Consider the following 17785-nt stretch of genomic DNA (forward strand, 5'->3'; position numbering starts at 1 on the left):
CCAAAGGATGGACAGGCAGCTGTTCCAGGTCATTTTGTTCCATCTATAGGAAGGGAGGAAAGTCTCTCTGGGTGATCCCAGACACAGTACCCTCTCTCAGGCAGGCTCCAGTGCGCCTTGGTCTGTGAGTCCTGCTGGGTTTGGAATGGTGGGTGCTGCTCTGGTTCTTGCAGTGGTTCCCATCCCCATGTGTGGTCTGCAGGGGTCTCAGCCATGACCTTGCTGCCTGGGGGACACAGACTGGGGACTTTTTACCCCTCCCAGTACCTGTAGAGGCCTCTATGAGGTGATTTCAAATTGACTACCACCATCCTTCAGTGCAACTCACCAAAGCTGAGAGAGGGCTTTACACAGGGACATGGAAGGGAGTGGGCACCAGTTCCCCACACTGAGTCCGTGTCCATAGTTTAGTTTTAAAACATGAAAAGCGAGTTGCTGAAATTCTGCTATCAGATCTGAGTCAATATGCAGATTATCTCATCTCCAATCAAGTAAGTATCATATTGTCATTCCCAAGCAGTGTTCAGCTTAATGAGGTGGAGACGTATGGGCTCTTGGGCATCTGCTCCTTGTGATAACCAAGGGGTCCTATGGGGTTTGCTCCCAGTGACCACCATGGTGGACTGTGTCTACTAAGTTCTCCACATGGGAAGCACTATGGGGCTTCCATGCAAGCTAAGGAAACTCTGCATTTGGAAGGAGGAGCTGCTGGATGGCTTACCCTATATTCCAAGGCAGGGTCCTGGAAAGTGACTCTGGGATTTTGGTTCATTCATGGAATGATAATCAGCAGGGTGGCAAAGGCTGTTCTCCATGACATCAGCAGGCCCTTCCCTGGGCATTCTATTGTATCTTGGAGAGCTCCTGGCATTCCGTGATGTCACCAGTGTTGTAGCAACACCAACTGCATTTAGGACATTACTTCAGTGACTCTGGATTATCCTTAGAGATGTTGTCAAGACTGAGGTCTCCGTTTGTGAGAGAACGTGGAGAACATCCAGAGACTAGAGAGAGGCAGAAAGAAGCTGCTGTTAGGTCTCATAATAAAGCAGGAAGAAGGAAATGGTCCTGGCTTAGGCACAGTGAGTCCTGGGCAGGGGATGGGGAGGTTCCTGGGGGAGGTGGTCTTGAGCTGGGACTTCCAGTAATGGGACAGAGAAGCTGTGCCCTCTGGGAAGTAAACGGATTTATCATAGTTCCGGATAGTCCATGATTCCAGAACATGAGTTTGTCTGTTCCCTATGGCAGGACCGGGCAAGGACAAGGGTGTTGTGTGGGGTCACCTAGCGTTTACCTTTAGCACACTCGGTAGTGTAATGTGGGGACAACGGGATACCACCTGGAGTCAGTAGGCACTGATGTGTCCCCAGATTTGGGCAGGCATCACTACACTTCATGCTCAGCAGTTTCCTTTGGGTGCAGTGGCTGTCTGACACCAGTCACATGGAGAGAAGAGTACTTCTGGCTAAGACTTCATGTCCTCAGACAGCAGAACTCCTCTATTCACATCTACCTGACAGCAGCCCCCTTAGGCTACTGAATCATCAGTTGAGGGTGATAGTCAGTACTCTAAAGTAGTCAGACAACTGTCAGAGTATGCCTCCAGGGCAGCAATGGTCTCCTTCATGCCAGCTTCCATGGTTTGGGCCATCAGTGGTGTGGGGTGACTTGGCGAATCTTTTGACCATGTTGTGTCCCTGCGTGACTTTCCAGTCCTCATCCATGGACCTGGAATGAACGGGCAGGAGTTCTCGGCTCCTCAAAGTTCCTCAGTGCGTGTGCACTTTGCCATGTCTCCTGGCTTTTGAAAAGACAGGCAGGCTTCAGGGCTCTGGACCATGCTGCATGCGGTGTCACTGTAATTAATCCTGAAAGGTGGTCTCTGTGTTCACATGAGGCATGTGTAGGGAGATAGAGTAAACCCCTGACCGCTTATATAACCACATCTCTACAGAGTGTTGGGAGAGCTGTGATCCACACAGGGGGCATCCAAACCTGACCTAAAATTATTGGATTGTCCCTGGAGTCCAGACATGATCTTTCTGTTTGAACCTCAGGGTGGTCTATCCATTCTCTGTGCATTGTCACCAGGCAATTTCACTTGTATTCACCTACCCACAGAGGCTCCTACGGAGCCTTCATCCCAGCCAGCGCTCCTCACCAAGAAACAAGTGAAGAAGGAAATAGAGAGGATGACCACAGAGCTGCAGCTGATGACCAACCAAAGGAATGAGCTGCGAGATCGCCTGCTCTTCATCAGTGAAGGAACTGTGGATAATAGGTATCCGTTGTTTCATACTGCACAGAACTGTCCACACTCACCCTCCCCTCCTTTCTTTTGAGGTCTTGTGTTCCACAGAGACAGCTGACTAGTTCATGGGAGCTCACGGATTCTGGACAACAGTTAGGGAGCCTACATGGAACTCACCTAGCCCCTCTCCATGTGTGTGACTGTGGTGTAACTTGGTGTCAATGTAGGATCCTGGAGGTGAGATCAAGACCTGTCCCTGGAGCTCAGCTGGCTTTTGGGACCTCTTCCCCATGCTGGATTATCTTACGTAGCCTTGATGCAAAGCAAGGAGCTCAATCCTTTGCTCAAGACCATTGGAGGCTGGCACCCTTCTGAGTGGAGATGATGGAGGACCAGAAGGAGGAGATAGGAAGCAGGGTTATGTGGGGAGACCTGGAGAGTAGGACAGAGGGCAAACTGGGGGTCGTATTGAAAATTAATAAAAATATGCTGTTTAAATAAAACCAAACTTTTGATTAAAAAAAAGTACTTAGGTTCTAGAAGGCTGCACCTCCATAGTTACTCTGTAGTCATCTCATGACCTAATTTCTTGGTTTGGAGGGAGTGAGATGGGGACTCCAACTTCACTGCCTTCTCCAAATGAAAACCATAGCCTGTGGTCTCAGTCACATAACTCAGGGATTGAGTCGGTAACGTGTGAGTTCCCAGCATGCATTTGTGAGTTTTGGTGGTAGCAGCTTGGCAGGCACGGTTCCACTTGGTCCTTCTCAGTGTGGTACCAGGAGTCCTAGGACTCATCACTGTTTCTCTCTGGTTTTGTGCATTACACTCTTAGACAATACAATAGTGCTCCACACAGTACTTTAGCAGCTGATTATGGTTGCTCCTCCTCTCTGTGTCTCCTCACATCCTCTCTCCTCTCTCTCTCTCTCTCTCTCTCTCTCTCTCTCTCTCTCTCTCTCTCTCACTCTCTCTCTTTCTCTCCCCCTCTCTCTCTCCCTCCCTCCCTCCTGCTGTCTTCTCCCCTCTCCCTTGCTCTCTCTGTTCCCTCTGCACCCTCCCCCTCTCTCTTCCTCATCCCCCTCCCCATCTCCCTGTCACTCTCCTTCCCCTTCTCTCTCTCCCTCATGTGTTCACACATGCATTTGCAGGATTGTGTATACTGAAAGAATCTGGGAAACAGGACAATGTTGGGGCCTGAGGATTTTCCTGTATCAGTTTCCAGGCTATGATACTGCTGAGGTGTGGGAACCCCACTTAAGCATCAACATTCTTGTCCTAACGTCTCACCATGGGGGCACCTAGCAAACCCTTGGGAAGTTTATATAGCTGTCCTAGTGTTTGGTCTCAACCCGAGAATTACGTGCTGTAACTTATCGGCAATGGTCACCTGTGTCATAGAATCACTGTTCTTAATCACGAGAGACCTCATTGCAGTATCTGGAGTGTGAAGCCCTCAGTCATAGACTCCTGGTAACATAGTTGCTAGATCCACAAACCCTTTGTGAGCTCCTGCATCCAGGGCAACCTCCATCTGGACACCCAGCCACTGCTGTCTCAGGGGCAGGATAGCAAGTTTTAAAAGCACCAGGAGGTTCCAGTACTTAGCAGTCAGAATGTGGCATCCACTGGGCTGTGGCAGACCAGGATATAACTTGAGTTCACATGACACTTGAGGCCTGTGGTCATGGATTCTTTCCTTCTGTTTCTAGACCCTACCACAAGCCAAATCCATTCTATGAGAAACTGAAGTTGGAGCACAAACAGGTCCTGTGGGAACTAAAGGTTTTTGAGAAGGAGAAAACTGAGGTCTCAGAAAAGTTCAGTGAGCTGAACAAGGAGACAGTCTTCTATCGGTAAGAGCCCATCTTGGCCTGGACCCCATGAGTTGTGGAATGGCCACCTCTGCCTTCTGTTTTCTCTGGACTGGAGAGCCCACAGCTATGGTTCTAGCCTTTCTGCTCCTTAGCAAGTAACTCTTGGATATGTGTCTCTTGGACTCAGTTTTGCTAAGTGTGAAAGAGACTGAAAGCCCCTGCCACCATTGTCCTAGGGCCTCAGGACCCTCTAGATAGAAATGCAATTTGCACTGTGAGGAGCATGTCAGGAAGCCCTGGGCCTCTGGAGTTCAGGCCAAGGCCTTAGAGGTCTGGTGGCTGTGGAACCTGTAGATATTCACCTTGGGTCTCCTGTCCTCACTTGGAGGGTATTTGCCCACTACTTGCTGATGTTTCCTCTTATCCTGGACAGGTAGGGGAGTCCACTTTCTATTCAAGGGACATGGATCCCTTTTGGTGTTGGGGTTATCCGTAGTAGATTGATTATGTCTGGTAGTAGCTTTTCCCTCATTTTGACCTCCTGAGTACAGCTGTCACCGCTGTATGAGACTCTTGGCTGTGTCTTCCTGGAAGCATGAGGCCATTTGGGGTGGTGGTTCCTGGAGGCAGGCGTGGCAGAGGGAGGTTGCAGGGCCTTACCATGCAGAGTGTCTCCAGAGGTTTGCACAGCCGGCTCCTGATGGAAGAGAGTCAGCTGCACAAGAAGGTGGACATGCTGAGGCAGGAGAAAAGGAAACTGCACGATGATTGGGTCCTGCTTAAGCACCACTTGGAGGACTTGAATGTTAAAGACCAAGATGAAGAGAGCAGTGACCTGAAAATCCAGCAACAGGTAGGGGCAGGGATGTGGTGCAGATGGAGGTCTCCTCCATTTGGCCATTTGACTGCTGTCTGTCCACCCACCCATCTGTGCTCTCACACCAGTTACTCCTCTATGCTCCCATCCAGTCAACTACTCATGACATCAGAGTATTCAGCTCAGTGTCCTTGTACAAGACTTCTGCCGAGTTAGCCTCTTAAGAAACTGGATAATTGGCATATCATCCCTCCTGCTCTGCTTGAAGCTGCAGTCCAGTGACAGGGATAGGTCAATAACATATCACACAGGTATGTGTCATGATAATAGTTAGGATTCTATGCACAGAACTTGGAGTGAGTGAGCTCTGGTTCCTTAGATTCATTTCTTGGCAGAGCTATTGTGACATCACAGTGGGAATCAGTTTGCAAGGAGGAGAAGCCCATGCAAGTGACAAATGTTTGCTTCATAGTCAATGGCTTGGGTGACATGTGACTTTCTTCTCTTTCCTGCTTCCAAATGTGTTGTCTTCATTTGCCCAGCTGTGACTACATAGTGACAAATTGTCATCAGTAGCAGATTGTCATCTCTGTTTGGTGACAGACATTTTCCCCATCCATCACAATTTAGTCTGGGTTGATTGGATGATCAGCTGGGAGATTTTGACAAGCTGATGGTGGAAGTTGGGAGATGTGAGCCTTCAGGCGAAAAATTCTCTAATGAGCTGAATATAATGGATATGAGAAAATACCACATCATCCACAGTAGTATTCGGCCCCATGGAATGCTGGCTGAGTTGTGAGGCTCCCCTGAAAGAGTTGGAATGTTTAGTCTGAATTCACCTGCTCATCTATCATGTTGTTTCTTTCTGCCAGACCCCCTTTTCCCTATCTCTTCCCTCTCTCCCCCCCTCTCTCTTCTTGTATGTGTTTTCTGTGTGCATGTGTGTGTGTATGTGTTGTGTGTGTATGTGCTCTGTGTGTGTGTGTGTGTGAGAGAGAGAGAGAGAGAGAGAGAGAGAGAGAGAGAAATAGACAGAGACAGAAAAAAGAGTGTGGGAGAGATTATATCTTTGTGTAGTTTAATCATGTGGGTATGGTGGTCCATCATTCATGTGTGCATTGGCCTAGGAGACCACAGGCTTTGATGTCAGTCTCTACATTGAGTCAGGGTTTCTTACTACCCTGGTTGCTTAGTGTTTTACTGGCCATCCTGCTCATTGAGCTATTGGGGTCCATCTCTATGACAGTGGTCACCCTCCTTAAGAATACAATCTTCTAATGAACAGGAACTCAAGAGATTGGAAGAAAGACTCGAGGTCCTACTGGAACAGAAGGAGATGTTCTTTCAGCATAAGGATTTGGCAGAAAAGATGCAACATCATTTTGATGTCTCCTGGATGAGGTAGGAGCCCAGGCTTGGGGGAAGAGGCAGAGCCAAGTGTTTCCCCTGAACCTGGGATCTGTATCATTTGTGGGCTTCCTCTCACATGCATGGCTCTCAGCCACCACCAGGCAAAGACCACCTCAGAGAAACGTACTGGTTCACTCAACAAGAACTTCCATCCAGAAAACTATACGTTTGATATCAGTGTGTCTGTAGAACTCTCTCCCTTCCTGCCTTCTGACCTCTCTATGTTCTGAGCAGGAGTTTCTTGAACTGACAGAGATTTGTCTTCGTCAGCCTTCCAAGTGATGGGATTTGAGAATGTGCATCACCTGGTCTGATTAAAATCGCAAATTTATTTAGGAACCTCCGCTGTAGAGAAGAGATTCCTAATGTGAGCAATTCTCTCTGCGACATTTACCCATTTCCTGTGCAAATTGTTCTCTTGATAGAGTAGGTTAAGGACTTTCTAAGTGGAAACCAAGAGATGCCTCAGCTGCAGTCAAGATTAGATCCTTTTGGGGAGTGTTCTGTCACAGCTTCCCAGAGTGAGTGAGCATGTGGATTTCTAGCTCTTGTCCTAAGACCATGAAAAGTGTCTGTTAGGTTCCAGGCAGGGCAAGTGTTCAGAGGGTCAATCTCAGGAAATGCTTCTCCATCTTATGTGCTGTTCATGTTCAAGGTACCTCCTCGATGTGAGAATTGAGCTAGCCTCATGAACTAGATCAGCTTTCGTGGAGCAAGGCTGTATCATGTGTATGTATAAAATGATGTAGTCAACCAATAACTCATCATGTTGAACGTGTGTATTGCCCCTACGCTGCTGTCTGTTGTATTATTATGCTGTTGCTGTTTGCAAAATGTTGTGCCTGAAAAGTAGGATTAGGTCCTATTCTTTCTACTAGAAAGTAGAACACATAGTGCTTAGCTTAAGTCATGACATGAGTTTAGGACCAGGAAAAGTTGCATGCTCAGCTACTCTGTTATCTTTGTTCTATGTGGGTACCACCAATGATATCAGTCAAAATATCAATGTTGACTGTCCAGCACAGCTGAGGTGGAGGAGCGAGGAGCTTAATGCAACAGGTTCCCACCTCGCCTGTGTTTTAACTGCTTTCCTTTCCCAGGTCCACTGAACTGCAATCTCAGCTGGAACAGGACACTGCCCAGGATGAGAGCCACTTGCAGAAGGATCTACTACAGCAAGAGCCTCCTGCTGAGCCTAATCACCCGCAAGTACTGAACTCCTCAGATGCAAGAGAGGAATCCTACACTCATCCTGAAAAACCTGTTAAAATTGATGTCTTCCTTGCAAAGCCAACTCCAGGCTGTATATCTGTACCTTTCAAAATGTGGCAAGAGAATGCTGTTTATCTCAGTTTTCCTTTGCTTTTTGGTTTACATTTTTGCTTTTGGTTGTTTTGTTATAGTTTTGCTATTTTGGTGTTTTTTTGTTCTTATTGTTTTTCATAATTTGTTAAGGCTATTCCCTGTTGGTATTGACTACCATTTTAAAGCCCGTTTTGAAAACATTGTTTTTATGAATAATAAAGCAATTTGCAACTGTTCACAGATAACCGCAGGTTTTTCTTCAGGTCTGGTGTCACACTCCTATATCCCCACAGCCCACATGTATAGGTGGATCTCTGCACGTTCCATGCAGTATGGGTTACATAGTGAGTTCCCAACCAGCATCGACCACATAGGTATTGTTGGCCTTGAGTGTGGATAGCAGAACTTAGAGCTGGATAGATACTTTGTGATGGAGTCTGTTTCCATTCTGTATCCACATTGTTATCTATTTAGCTATGCCTATTACATGGTACTCTATAGACACATATTCAGGAATTGATCATAAGGACCAAATCATCGAGAAATAAAAATATATTGCTCTATACACTCTTGAGCAACAAAATCATTCAAAACACAAAATCATTTGATAAAAGATATCAGGAAACCAAATGTATCTGACTCTGTTTTCTTGTAATACACCATCAATAATAAACTCATAGCAAATCACTGTGAGAAATAGCTTTTTTTTTCAACTGTAAATTACCTTTATTGACATTGGTCTAGCCAATATTATGAGATGACTTTCTCAGAAGAATGGCAGAATGGGAGGGTAGCACTTGTGGTTGAAATAAAGGGGGTTAGCTTTGTTGTTGTTGTGTTGTTGTGTTATCAGGGATGGAATCTAGAACCTCCTGCATGCTTGACAAACACTCAACCATCTGTAGTACATCACCAGCCCTCTTTCAACTTTTTCTTAGATGAAGTCTAAGTTGCCTAGGCTGGCCTTGACCACACACCCTAGCCTCCAGAGCAGCTGGGATTACAGGCTTGTACCACAAGATTCTTATCTTCTACCGGTGAAGCTGAAGGACCACACAGCCAAAAGCCAAGAAAGAGCCGAGGAAGCAGGTTCTCTGCTGCGTCTACGGTGGCTTTACACCTTGAACAACATATGCACACCCCTGGCCTTGACTCAGTTCATCTCACCAGCTCCACCAGGAGGCAAGAAGCTACCACCCTGCACCTCCACTCCTCGGCCAACAGTGGCAGCCATCCACGGAGACATGCCTGAGTGCATGAGGAAGAATTAACTCTCACAGCATCATGAATCTTAAGATGTTCCTGGAAGTGCTTGTTCATGGCACGTCTTGTATCTTCACTGCAGCCTTGGTTCTGAACAAGGTCATGCACAGCTTGAATTGCACTTAATTGCTGCACTGTGCGTCACCAGCAAACACCGCCTGAAACACAGCAGTTCAGATCTGAGACTACTCTGTTAGGAATTGTAGTGTGGCTTTATTTCTTTATGTAGAAACATAGTGGTTTGTTTTTTTTTCCAGTTTAAATTTAGATAAGAAACTAGGTTGCTTCACAACTCAGTTCCAGGTCCCTCTCCCATTCCCTCCCCTCCTCCCGTGCCCTTCCCCCATTCCCCCCCCCCGTTATACTCTCATTCCCCCAGGGAGGGTAAGGCCCTACATGGGGGTGTCCATAGTCTGTCATTTCATATAGGGCAGGGCCTAGACCCTTCCCCAAGAGTTCAGGGTGAGAGTGCACCTCACATTGTTCTTTGGGAGTCCAAAGTCCGTGTGTATACTTGGGATGGGTACTGATCTGCTGCCCAAGGCTCAATAGATTCCCTAGGCCTCCTCACTGACACCCAGATTCCGGGGGTCTTGATCAGTCCCATGCTGGCTTCCCAGGCTGATGCCTGGGATTCAAGAGCTAACCTTTGTCAGGTCAGCTGTTTCTGGGGGTTAAACCAGCCCAGTCTTAATCCCTTTGATCATCAGTCTTCCCTCTCTGTTACTGGCTTTCTTGAGTTCAGCTCAGTACTTAACCAAGGGAGTATGCCTCTTCTTCGACAGCCATTAAATGAAGTTTCTGTTTCCCAGACTCTCTGGCCACAGGGTTGTAGGCTGGCACTCCCCAGATCTATGTCTAAAATCGATATATGAGAGAGTACATGCCATGTTTCTCTTTTTGTGACGGGGTTACCTCACTCAGGATGGTTTCTTCTAGTGTCATCCATTTGCCTGCGAATCTCATGATTCCATTATTTTTTTCTGCTGAAAGTACTCCTCTTTCCTCCTCTCTCCTCTCTCCTCCTCTCTCTTCTCTCCTCTCTCCTCTCTCCACTCTACTCTCTCCTCTCTCCTCACTCCTCTGTGCTCTCTGCTCTCTCCTCTCTCCTCCTCTCTGCTCTCTCTCTCCTCTCTCCTCTCTCTTCTCTCCTCTCTCCTCTCTCCTCTACCCTCCTCTCTGCTCTCTCTCTCCTCTCTCCTCTCTCCTCTCTGCTCTCTGCACTCTTTTCTCTCCTCTCCCTCTCTCCTCCTCTCTCCTCTCTCCTCTCTCCTCCTCTCTGCTCTCTCCACTCTCCTCTCTCCTCTCTCCCCTGTCCTCTCTCTTCCTCTCTCATCTCTCATCTCTCGTCTCTCGTCTCTCATCTCTCCTCTCTCCTCCCCTCTCCTCTCTCCTCTCTCCGCCTCTCTACTCTATGCTCTCTCCTACTCTCCTCCTCTCCTCCTCTCTCCCCCTCTCTCCTCTCTCCTCTCCTCTCTGCTCTCTCCTCTCTCCTATCTCCTCCTCTCTCCTCTCTGCTCTCTCCTCTCTGCTCTCTCCTCTCTGCTCTCTCCTCCTCTCTGCTCTCTCTCTCCTCTCTCCTCTCTCCTCTCTCCTCTCTGCTCTCTTCTCTCTGCTTTCTGCTCTCTCCTCTCTCCTCCTCTATGCTCTCTCTCTCCTCTCTCCTCTCTGCTTTCTCCTCTCTCCTCTCTCATCTCTGCTATCTGCTCTCTCCTCTCTCCTCCTCTCTGCTCTCTCTCTTTTCTCTCCTCTCTCTTCCACTCTGCTCTCTCTCTCCTCTCTCCTCTCTCCTCTTCTCTCCTGTCTCCTGTCTCCTGTCTCCTGTCTCCTCTCTGCTCTCTGCTCTCTCCTCTCTGCTCTCTCCTCTCCCCACCTCTCTGCTGTCTCTCTCCTTTCTCCTCTCTCCTCTCTCTTCTCTCCTCTCTCCTCCTCTCTCCTCTCTCCTCCTATCTGCTCTCTCTCTCCTCTCTCCTCTCTCCTCTCTCCTCTCTGCTCTCTGCGCTCTCCTCTCTCCTCTCTCCTCTCTCCTGCTCTCTCCTCTCTCGTCTCTCCTCTCTGCTCTCTCCTCTCTGCTCTCTGATCTCTCCTCTCTGCTCTCTGCTCTCTCCTCCTCTCTCCTCTCTCCTCTCTCCTCTCTCCTCTCTCCTCCTCTCTGCTCTCTGATCTCTCCTCCTCTCCTCCTCTCTGCTTTCTCCTCCTCTCTGCTCTCTCTCTCCTCTCTCCTCACTGCTCTCTGCTCTCTTTTCTCTCTGCTCTCTGCTCTCTCTCTCCTCTCTCCTCTCTGCTCTCTGCTCTCTCCTCTCTGCTCTCTGCTCTCTGCTCTCTCCTCCTCTCTCCACTGTCCTCTCTGCTCTCTCCTCTCTCCTCTATCCTCTCCCCTCCTCTCTCCTCTCTCCTCTCTCCTCTCTGCTCTCTGCTCCTTCCTCTCTGCTCTCTGCTCTCTCCTCCCTCCTCACTCCTCTCTGCTCTCTGCTCTCTCCTCTCTCCTCCTCTCTTCCCTCTCCTCTCTCCTCGTCTCTCCTCTCTCCTCTCTCCTCTCTGCTCCTCTCTCCTTTCTCCTCTCTCCTCTCTCCTCTCTCCTATCTCGTTTCTGCTCTCTCCTCTCTCCTCTCTGCTCTCTGCTCTCTCCTCTCTGCTCTCTGCTCTCTGCTCTCTCCTCCTCTCCTCCTCTCTGCTCTCTCCTCCTCACTGCTCTCTGCACTCCTCTCCTCTCTTCCTCTCTGCTCTCTCCTCCTCTCTGCTCTCTCCTCCTCTCTCCTCTCTCCTCTCTCCTCTCTCCTCTCTCCTCCTATCTTCTCTCTGCTCTTCCTCCTCTCCTCCTCTCTCCCCTCTCTCCACTCTCCTCTCTCCTCTCTCCTCCTCTCTGCTCTATGCGCTCTGCTCTCTGCTCTCTCTTTTCTCCTCTCTCCTCTCTGCTCTCTCCTCCTCTCTGCTCTCTCCTCCTCTCTGCTCTCTCCTCCTCTCCTTCTTTCTGCTCTCTCCTCCTCTCTGCTCTCTCCTCCTCTCTGCTCTCTCTCTCCTCTATCCTCTCTGCTCTCTGCTCTCTGCTCTTTGCTCTCTGCTCTCTCCTCTCTCCTCCTCTCTGCTCTCTCTCTCCTCTCTCCTCCTCTCTATTCTCTCCTCCTCTCTGCTCTCTCTCTCCTCTCTCATCTCTCCTCTCTCCTCCTCTCTCCTCTCTCTTCTCTCCTCTTTGCTGTCTGCTCTCTCCTCTCTCCTGTCTCCTCTCTCCTCCTCTCTCCTCTCTCCTCTCTTGTCTCTCCTCCTCTCTGCTCTCTCCTCTCTCCTCTCTCATCTCTCCTCCTCTCCTCTCTCCTCTCTGCTATCTCCTCTCTCCTACTCTCTGCTCTCTCTCTCCTCTCTCCTACCTACGCTCACCTCTCTCCTCCTCTCTATTCTCTCCTCCTCTCTGCTCTCTCTCTCCTCTCTCTTCTCTCCTCTCTCCTCCTCTTTCCTCTGTCATCTCTCTGCTCTCCTCTGTGCTCTCTCTCTCTCTCCTCCTCTCTGCTCTCTCCTTTCTCTTCCTCTCTGCTCTCTGCTCTCTCCTCCCCTCCTCCTCTCTGCTCTCTCCTCCTCTCTGCTCTCTACTCCTCTCTGCTCTCTCTCTCCTCTCTCCTCTCTGCTCTCTGCTCTCTCCTCTCTCCTCTCTGCTCACTGCTCTCTCCTCTCTGCTCACTGCTCTCTGCTCTCCTCCTCACTCCTCTCTCCTCTCTCCTCTCTCCTCCTCTCTTCTCTCTGCTCTCTCCTCCCCTCCTCCTCTCTGCTCTCTCCTCCCCTCCTCCTCTCTGCTCTCTACTCCTCTCTGCTGTCTCTCTCCTCTCTCCGCTCTCCTCTCTCCTCTATCCTCTCTGCTCTCTGCTCTCTTCTCTCTGCTCTCTCCTCCTCTCTCTCCTCTGTACTCTCTCCTCCTTCCTTCTCTCTCCTCCTTCCTGCTCTTTCCTCCTCTCTGCTGTCTCTCTCCTCTCTCCTCTCTGCCCTCTGCTCTTTGTTCTCTGGTCTCTGGTCTCTGCTCTCTGCTCTCTCCTCCTCTCCACCTCTCTGTTCTCTCCTCTTCTCTGGTCCCTCCTCCTCTCTGCTCTCTCTCTCCTCTCTCCTCTCTCTTCTCTGCTCTCTGCTCTCTCCTCTCTGCTCTCTGCTCTCTTCTCTCTGCTCTCTCCTCCTCTCCTCCTCTCTGTTCTCTCCTCCTCTCTGCTCTCTCCTCCTCTCTGCTCTCTCTTTCCTCTCTCCTCTCTCTTCTGTGCTCTATGCTATCTCCTCCTCTCTGCTCTCTGCTCTCTCCTCTCTACTCTCTGCTCTCTCCTCCTCTCTCCTCTCTCCTGTCTCCTCTCTCCTCTCTCCTCTCTCCTCCTCTCTCCTCTCTCCGCTCTCCTCTCTGCTCTCTCCACTCTCCTCTCTCCTCCTCTCTGGTCTCTCCTTTCTCCTCCTCTCTGCTCTGTACTCTCACCTCCTCTCCTCCTCTCTGCTCTCTCCTCCTCTCTGCTCTCTCTCTCCTCTCTCCGCTCTCCTCTCTGCTCTCTGCTCTCTCCTCTCTCTCTCTCTGCTCTCTGCTCTTTCCTCACCTCTCTGCTCTCTGCTCTCAGCTCTCTCCTCCTCTCTCCTCTCCACTCTCCTCTCTGCTCTCTTCTCTCTCCTCTCTCCTCTCTGCTCTCTGCTCTCTCCTACTCTCTCCTCTCTCCTCTCTCCTCTCTCATTCTCTCCTCCTCTCTACTCTCTCCTCCTCTCTGCTCTCTCCTCCTGTCTGCTCACTCTCCCCTCTCTACTCGCTCCTCTCTGCTCTATGCTCTCTGCTCTCTGCTCTCTCCTCTGTCCTCTCTCCTCTCTGCTCTCTCCTCCTGTCTGCGCTCTCCTCCTCTCTGCTCGCTCTCTCCTCTCTCTCCGCTCTCCTCTCTGCTCTCTCCTCTCTCCTCTCTGCTCTCTGCTCTCTGCTGTCTGCTCTCTCCTCCTCTCTCCTCTTTCCTGCTCTCTTCTATCTGCTCTCTCCTCCTCGCCTCCTCTCTCCCCCTCTCTGCTCTCTCCTCTCTCCTCTCTCCTCTCTCCTCCTCTCTGTTCTCTCCTCTCTCACTCTCCTTTCTCCTCCTCTGTGCTCTCTCCTCCTCTCCTCCTTTCTGCTCTCTTCTCCTCTCTGTTCTCTCCTCCTCTCTGCTCTCTCTCTCCTCTCTGCTCTCTGCTCTCTGCTCTTTGCTCTCTGCTCTCTCCTCTCTTCCTCTCTGCTCTCTCTCTCCTCTCTCCTCCTCTCTGCTCTCTCCTCTTCTCTGCTCTCTCTCTCCTCTCTCCTCTCTATTCTCTGTATCTCCTCATCTCTCCTCTCTCCTCTCTCCTCCTCTCTACTCTCTCTTCTCTGCTCTCTGCTCTCTCCTCTCTCCTCCTCTGTCCTCTCTCCTTTATCCTCTCTGCTCTCTCCTCTCTCCTCTCTCCGCCTCTCTGCTCTCTGCTCTCCCCTCTTCTCCTCCTCTCTCCCCTCTCCTCCTCTCTGCTCTCTCCTCCTCTCTGCTCTCTCTCTCCTCTCTCCTCTCTCCTCTCTGCTCTCTGCTCTCTCCTCTCTCCTCTCTGCTCTCTGCTCTTTCCTCACCTCTCTGCTCTCTGCTCTCAGCTCTCTCCTCCTATCTCCTCTCCACTCTCCTCTCTGCTCTCTTCTCTCTCCTCTCTCCTCTCTGCTCTCTGCTCTCTCTCTGCTCTCTCCTCTCTCCTCTCTCCTCTCTACTCTCTCCTCCTCTCTGCTCTCTCCTCCTCTCTGCTCTCTCTCTCCTCTCTGCTCACTCTCCCTCTCTGCTCTCTTCTCTCTCTTCTCTCCTCTCTGCTCTCTGCTCTCTCCTCCTCTCTCCTCTCTCCTCTCTGCTCTCTCCTCCTCTCTGCTCTCTCCCCTCTCTGCTCTCTCTCTCCTCTCTCTGCTCTCCTCTCTCCTCTCTGCTCTCTGCTCTCTGCTCTCTCCCCTTCTCTCCTCTCTGCTCTCTCCTTCTCTCTCCTCTCTCCACTCTCCTCTCTCCTCTCTCCTCTCTCATTCTCTCCTCCTCTCTACTCTCTCCTCCTCTCTGCTCTCTCCTCCTCTCTGCTCTCTGTCTCCTGTCTACTCTCTCCTCTCTGCTCTATGCTCTCTGCTCTCTGCTCTCTCCTCTCTCCTCTCCTCTCTATGCTCTCTCCTCCTCTCTGCTCTCTCCTCCTCTCTGCTCGCTCTCTCCTCTCTCCGCTCTCCTCTCTGCTCTCTGTTGTCTCCTCTGTCCTCTCTGCTCTCTGCTCTCTCCTCCTCTCTCCTCTCTCCTCCTCTCTTCTCTCTGCTCTCTCCTCCTCGCCTCCTCTCTCCCCCTCTCTCCTCTCTCATCTCTCCTCTCTCCTCTCTCCTCCTCTCTCCTCTGTCCCGTCTCCTCTCTCCTCCTATCTGCTCTCTCCTCCTCTCCTCCTTTCTGCTCTCTCCTCCTCTCTGTTCTCTCCTCCTCTCTGCTCTCTCCTCCCTGCTCTTTGTCTCTGCTCTCTCCTCTCTCCTCCTCTCTGCTCTCTCTCTCCTCTCTCCTCCTCTCTGCTCTCTCCTCTTCTCTGCTCTCTCTCTCCTCTCTCCTCTCTAGTCTCTCCTCTCTCCTCCTCTCTCCTTTCTCCTCCTCTCTCCTCTCTCCTCTCTGCTCTCTGCTCTCTCCTCTCTCCTCTCACCTCTCTGCTCTCTCCTCCTCTCTGCTCTCTCTCTCCTCTCTCCGCTCTCCTCTCTGCTCTCTCCTCCTCTCTCCTCTCTCCTCTCTCCTCCTCTCTCATCTCTGCTCTCTCCTCTCTCCTCTCTCCTCCTCTCCTCTCTCCTCTCTCCTCTCTGCTCTCTCCTCTCTCCTCTCTCCTCTCTGCTCTCCTCTCTCGTCATCTCTGCTCTCTGCTCTCTCCTCTATCCTCTCTCCTCTTCTCCTCTCTGCTCTCTCCTCTCTGCTCTCTGCTCTCTCCTCTCTCCTTTCTCCTCTCTGCTCTGTCTTCCTCTCTGCTCTCTCCTCCTCTCTGCTCTCTCTCTCCTCTCTCCTCTCTCTTCTCTGCTCTCTGCTCTCTCCTCCTCTCTGCTCTCTCTCTCCTCTCTGCTCTCTCCTCTCTCCTCTCTCCTCCTCTCTCCTCTCTCCTCTCTCCTGTCTCCTGTCTCCTGTGTCCTCTCTCCTCTCCCCTCTCTGCTCTCTGCTCTCTCCTCTCTCCTCCTCTCTCGTCTCTCCTCTCTTTCTCTCCTCCTCTCTGCTCTCTCCTCTCTCATCTCTCTCTCTCTCCTCTCTCCTCTCTCCTCTCTCCTCTCTGCTCTCTCCTCTCTATTCCTCTCTGCTCTCTCTCTCCTCTCTCCTCTCTCCTCTCTCCTCTCTCTTCCTCTCTGCTCTCTCCTCCTCTCTGCTCTCTCTCTCCTCTCTCCTCTCTCCTCCTCTCTTCTCTCTCCTCTCTCCTCTCTCCTCTCTCCTCTCTGCTGTCTGCTCTCTCCTCTCTCCTCTCTCCTCTCTCCTCTCTCCTCCTCTCTCCTCTGTCCTCTCTCCTCCTCTCTCCTGTCTCCTCTCTCCTCTCTCCTCTCTGCTCTCTGCTCTCTCCTATCCCCTCCTCTCTCCTCTGTCCACTCACCTCCTCTCTCCTCTCTACTCTCTCCTCTCTCCTCTCTCCTCTCTGCTCTCTGCTCTCTCCTCTCTCCTCTCTCCTACTCTCTGCTCTCTCCTTTCTCCTCCTCTCTGCTCTCTGCTCTCTCCTCATCTCCTACTCTCTGCTCTCTCCTCCTCTCTGCTCTCTCCTCCTATCTGCTTTCTCTCTCCTCTCTCATCTCTCCTCTCTCCTCTCTCCTCTTCTCCTCTCCGCTCTCTCCTCTCTGCTATCTGCTCTCTCCTCTCTCCTTTCTCCTCTCTGCTCTGTCTTCCTCTCTGCTCTCTCCTCCTCTCTGCTCTCCCTCTCCTCTCTCCGCTCTCCTCTCTGCTCTCTCCTCCTCTCTCCTCTATCCTCTCTCCTCCTCTCTGCTCTCTGCGCTCTGCTCTCTGCTCTCTCCTCTCTCCTCTCTCGTCTCTGCTCTCACCTCCTCTCTGCTCTCTCCTCCTCTCTGCTCTCTCTCTCCTCTCTCGACTCTCCTCTCTGCTCTCTTCTCTCTCTTCTCTCCTCTCTGCTATCTGCTCTCTCCTCCTCTCTCCTCTCTCCTCTCTGCTCTCTCCTCCTCTCTGCTCTCTCTCTCCTCTCTCCTCTCTCTTCTGTGCTCTCTGCTGTCTCCTCCTCTCTGCTCTCTCTCTCCTCTCAGCTCTCTCCTCTCTCCTCTCTCCTCCTCTCTCCTCTCTCCTCTCTCCTGTCTCCTGTCTCCTGTGTCCTCTCTCCTCTCCCTCTCTGCTCTCAGCTCTCTCCTCTCTCCTCCTCTCTCGTCTCTCCTCTCTTTTCTCTCCTCCTCTCTGCTCTCTCCTCTCTCTCTCTTCTCTGCTCTCTCTCTCCTCTCTCCTCTCTCCTCTCACCTTTCTCTTCCTCTCTGCTCTCTCCTCCTCTCTGCTCTCTCTCTCCTCTCTCCTCTCTCCTCTCTCTCTCTCTCTCCTCTCTCCTCTCTCCTCTCTCCTCTCTCCTCTCTGCTGTCTGCTCTCTCCTCTCTCCTCTCTCCTCTCTGCTCTCTGCTCTCTCCTCTCTCCTCCTCTCTCCTCTGTCCACTCTCCTCCTCTCTCCTCTCTACTCTCTCCTCTCTCCTCTCTCCTCTCTGCTCTCTGCTCTCTCCTCTCTCCTCTCTCCTACTCTCTGCTCTCTCCTTTCTCCTCCTCTCTGCTCTCTGCTCTCTCCTCATCTCCTACTCTCTGCTCTCTCCTCCTCACTGCACTCTCCTCCTATCTGCTTTCTCTCTCCTCTCTCCTCTCTCCTCTTCTCCTCTCTGCTCTCTCCTCTCTGCTCTCTGCTCTCTCCTCTCTCCTTTCTCCTCTCTGCTCTGTCTTTCTCTCTGCTCTCTCCTCCTCTCTGCTCTCTCTCTCCTCTCTC

General features: G+C 51.0%; 1 protein-coding gene across 1 annotated transcript; it reads left to right on the plus strand.

Moving 5' to 3' along the window:
- Window positions 1–786: 786 nt before the first annotated feature.
- On the plus strand, window positions 787–7842 carry LOC121135853 (disks large homolog 5-like). Its single transcript, XM_040735201.1, has 6 exons — window positions 787–1082; window positions 2122–2281; window positions 3964–4107; window positions 4747–4921; window positions 6174–6289; window positions 7399–7842. Exons 1-6 carry the CDS (start codon window positions 950–952, stop codon window positions 7742–7744), a joined length of 1074 nt encoding a protein of 357 aa, XP_040591135.1. The 5' UTR covers window positions 787–949; the 3' UTR covers window positions 7745–7842.
- Window positions 7843–17785: the final 9943 nt, after the last annotated feature.

The sequence above is a fragment of the Mesocricetus auratus genome, unplaced genomic scaffold (assembly GCF_017639785.1).
Source record: "Mesocricetus auratus isolate SY011 unplaced genomic scaffold, BCM_Maur_2.0 Super-Scaffold_100043, whole genome shotgun sequence".
Lineage (NCBI taxonomy): Eukaryota > Metazoa > Chordata > Mammalia > Rodentia > Cricetidae > Mesocricetus > Mesocricetus auratus.